The following is a 1,746-nucleotide window of genomic DNA, read 5'->3' as shown; positions in this document are numbered from 1 at the left end:
TGCGGGGCTGCCACAGGATCAGGCTAATAACGTGTCTGCGCTGAAACCCCTCAAAGCCCAGGGGTCAAGTTTCAGCAGTGTCCCACCACAATGGTAGGTGTGAAAGACACGTGTCCCGTTGTAAATGAAATGTCAAGCGGTTAAAAGAAAAATCCCCAAGCAGCTGCCACCGAGCTCACCGGGGCTGCGCGGTCGCGGCTCCGCGAGGAACAGCGCAGCGCGGCGCGGAGGGAACCCCCGCCGGCCGCCCTCCATCCTGCGGGGCCGGAGCCCGCGGCACTCCGACGGTGTAGGTGCCGCAGAGCCCCTCTAACAGAGTCGTGAGCAGGTTTCCACCTCCCCCTGCCACCACGAAACGTCCTGCTGAGCGTGGAGAACGAGGAGGAGACAGAAGAAAGCCCCCCCGACGGCGGCCAAACCAAAAAGCAAACAGAATCCAAACGGCTCGTGTTTTAGTGGTTGACTTTTAATTCTGCACTGCACTTTTTACTACAAGGATATAAAGAATAAATAGCAGATACTCTTCATTTACATAGGATTAAGTCATTCAAACTGTTCTCTCTATTTACAATAACATTGTGCTCTAGGCGTTTATTCATTTTTATTTTAAATCTAAAGTCCGTAAGGAAAAAAAACCCCCTCACACACACGCTTTCCGAATAATGGAAAATAGCTTTAAACGTTTTCTTATCAAAAAGTTTGGTTTGTATTTTTTAAACCTTTTATTAAAAAAACCCCACCCAACAGAAAAACCTACTTCGCCAAAGCGAAGCAACTTCTCTCTGGAATATAAATACCAAAAAAAAAAAAAAAAAAAAAAAGATACATTAGCAACGATCAGGGTAATAGTCTTGAAAATACAGTAGACGCTGATTATTTCACGTATAATACTGACCTTTTAATAGTGTATTAAACCGGTGCCATATATACACACAATATACATTCTCCTACACGTTACAGTGCATTACAACGTTAACCAGAAAGCAAATGTCTTTTATTTCTGTTGCAGCAAAGGTCCACGTGAGTCCGCTGGAGAAGGGGCGCGAAGGGAAGTGCCAGCCCTAGCAGGAGCATTTACACTCCGAAATGATGGGGTACTGGATGGGTATCCATGTGCATCTCTGCCCGCCCCGGCGCTGGCACCTCCACCTCAGGATCGTTAAATGCACGGACTTGGCAGGTTTGCAAACCATGCCTTCGGGGACTGAACAAGACCTTTTACTGTAGCAGCTGCCCACTTTGACATACCGGGGCCAAAAGCGGCTGCCGAGATCGTTCCACGTGTATAGAACCGGGCAGAAGGTCTGGGACCAAAGCCACATCTGCAGCTTCCTGCGCAGCTTCTTGCTTAGCCTATGCTTCTTGCCCGGCTGCAGCCCGTCGTAGAACTCCAGCCCTTTGATTTCGCTGGGCATCGCTCCCGAGGGTCTCTGCCTGAGCAGCAAGTCCAGCTCACCTAGATCGTCCACTCCGAGCCGGTCCTCGGGCAGGGAAACAGCCATGAAGTTGGCGTCGAAGTGTCCGCCCATGAGGTTCCTTAGCAAGGTCTCGTTAAGATCCTTCTCTTTGGGGTCAAAGATAGGGTCCGGGTGCTCGATTAGATCCACCAAGGGCAAGTTGTCGCTGGGAGCCGGTCGGATGTGCAGATAGTGCTGGCAGGCGCCCTGCTCTAGCCGGAGACCCAGCAGAACCACCAAGGCGTATATAGTCACAAGGCACTGGGAATGATCCATCCTTGGGAGACCG

At 50.5% G+C, this 1,746-nt stretch overlaps 1 protein-coding gene and 1 long non-coding RNA gene across 2 annotated transcripts in view; both read right to left on the bottom strand.

Annotated features, from left to right (window-relative positions):
* LOC108447896 overlaps positions 1-1,746 on the bottom strand; it is a 30,508-nt gene that overhangs the window by 12,907 nt on the left and 15,855 nt on the right. The window lies entirely within an intron of this gene.
* NOG (noggin) lies at positions 446-1,740 on the bottom strand. Its single transcript, XM_008637557.2, has one exon. It carries the CDS (start codon positions 1,731-1,733, stop codon positions 1,062-1,064), a length of 672 nt encoding a protein of 223 aa, XP_008635779.1. The 5' UTR covers positions 1,734-1,740; the 3' UTR covers positions 446-1,061.

The sequence above is a fragment of the Corvus brachyrhynchos genome, unplaced genomic scaffold (genome assembly GCF_000691975.1).
Source record: "Corvus brachyrhynchos isolate BGI_N302 unplaced genomic scaffold, ASM69197v1 scaffold407, whole genome shotgun sequence".
NCBI lineage: Eukaryota > Metazoa > Chordata > Aves > Passeriformes > Corvidae > Corvus > Corvus brachyrhynchos.
This window is presented reverse-complemented; position numbering and strand designations above follow the sequence as displayed.

Bases quoted from the DNA above. Each gene is read 5' to 3' on its own strand.
- NOG (XM_008637557.2), bottom strand. From the start codon at position 1,733: ATGGATCATTCCCAGTGCCTTGTGACTATATACGCCTTGGTGGTTCTG.